Source organism: Aplysia californica, unplaced genomic scaffold (assembly GCF_000002075.1).
Source record: "Aplysia californica isolate F4 #8 unplaced genomic scaffold, AplCal3.0 scaffold00014, whole genome shotgun sequence".
Lineage (NCBI taxonomy): Eukaryota > Metazoa > Mollusca > Gastropoda > Aplysiida > Aplysiidae > Aplysia > Aplysia californica.
The window spans coordinates 1,962,413-1,964,154 of NW_004797284.1; the positions used below are offsets into that span (position 1 = coordinate 1,962,413).

Genomic DNA, 1,742 nt, shown 5'->3' on the forward strand with positions numbered 1-1,742 from the left:
CCCCCTCCCTCCCTACTCCTTGACCGCCCCCCTTCCTCCCCTCTTCCTCCTCCACAATTTCTCACCACTGTGAGTTGATGCTCATTCACTGTCACTTTTTCTGCTAATGTCTTTGAATGCGAATGTAATTTTCCGAAGTTGTGATTTAGTTTTCCCTTGTCTGTTTTATCAAAATTTCGTCTCTTTGTCTTTGGGATCGTAACTTCCCCTACAAATGTAATGTCTAAGCGCGACCCACAATTGGTTGGGTGGAAATAATAAATAGATCCACTACATTTAGTCAGTGCAAATTCCTCGGTATGAAATAGCTGGTGTAAATTCCATGGTGTGAAATGATTGGTGCAAATTCCAAGGTGTGAAATGGTTGGTGTAAATTCATGGCGGGAAAAGATTGGTGCAAATTCCACGGTGTGAAATGGTTGGTGTAAATTCCATGGTGTGAAATGGTTGGTGTAAATTCCATGGTGTGAAATGGTTGGTGTAAATTCATGGTGGGAAATGATTGGTGTAAATTCCATGGTGTGAAATGGTTGGTTGGTGTAAATTCCATGATGTGAAATGATTGGTGCAAATTCCATGGTGTGAAATGGTTGGTGAAAATTCCACGGTGTGAAATGATTGGTGCAAATTCCATGGTGTGAAATAGTTGGCTTCCACGGTGGGAAATGGTTGGTGTAAATTCCATGGTGTGAAATGGTTGGTGCAAATTCCGCGGTGTGAAATGATTGGTGTAAATTCATGATGTGAAATGATTGGTGCAAATCCCACGATACGAAATGGTTGGTGTAAATTCCACCGTGTGAAATGATTAGTGGAAATCCCACGGTATGAAATGATGGTTCATGTATGTTCTAGCTTCGCCCAGGTACGTCTAGTAGAGGTATCAATTTGGATCTTACCTGTCCTACCCTGCACATAGTAGGGTCTCCACTCTCCACTCTCTCCACGGGGCCCACGTGAGTGCAGCATGACGTCATACACAAATACAATTTCCACTTCATATAAAAAAAAGATACCCCCAAATAGACTTTTGCTCTACGTCATAGCCCCACGAGCCACCCCTGAAATAAACCTTTAAATTGCCTTACGTCATTGCCCCATGAGCCGCCCCTGAAATAAACCTTTAAATTGCCCTACGTCATAGCCCCACGAGCCGCCCCTGAAATAAACCTTTAAATTGCCCTACGTCATAGCACGCCCACATGTTGTAAGTTTCCCTTGTGTATTGTTGTTTCTGCAGAGCCTAACACATCCCCTGACAAGAACGTGTGGTTGTTCAACATCACAGCTGACCCGACCGAGCACCACGACTTGTCTGACCAGATGCCGGGCACGGTCCGGACCCTCCTGGGATATCTACAACGGTTTAACCAGCACGCCGTGCCTGCAGTGTACCCTCCCCTAGACAAGAACAGTAACCCAGCGTTGCGCGGGGGAGTTTGGGGACCGTGGCAGTAGTTCCCCTTGACATTTCCTTGTTTTGTTTTCTTTATAACTTGTTGTCTTTGCTGTGGAAAAGTTGACATGCTACAAATGTTAACGCTTTTTCAGCAGTAGATCTACTTTGCTCGGAAGTGGGTGTTTCAGAACAGCCTGTGTGTATCTTGCCGAAAACCATAGTGCCGATACTACATACTACATTAATTGCTGTGTGCAGTCTGTTCTTAAACTCTGATACCAGTTCCTGGTGTGCTATTTTAAAATTGTTGTTGTTGTGTTTTTAAAGAATACAATTGTTTGCC

The 1,742-nt window shown here is 44.1% G+C and overlaps 1 protein-coding gene across 1 annotated transcript in view; it reads left to right on the forward strand.

Annotated features, from left to right (window-relative positions):
• LOC101856233 (arylsulfatase J) overlaps positions 1-1,742 on the forward strand; it is an 8,410-nt gene extending 6,668 nt beyond the window's left edge. The window contains exon 8 of the mRNA XM_035970954.1: positions 1,191-1,742. Coding sequence (XP_035826847.1) covers positions 1,191-1,458 — 268 coding nt within the window. The 3' untranslated portion in view covers positions 1,459-1,742. The remainder of the gene's footprint in view (positions 1-1,190) is intronic.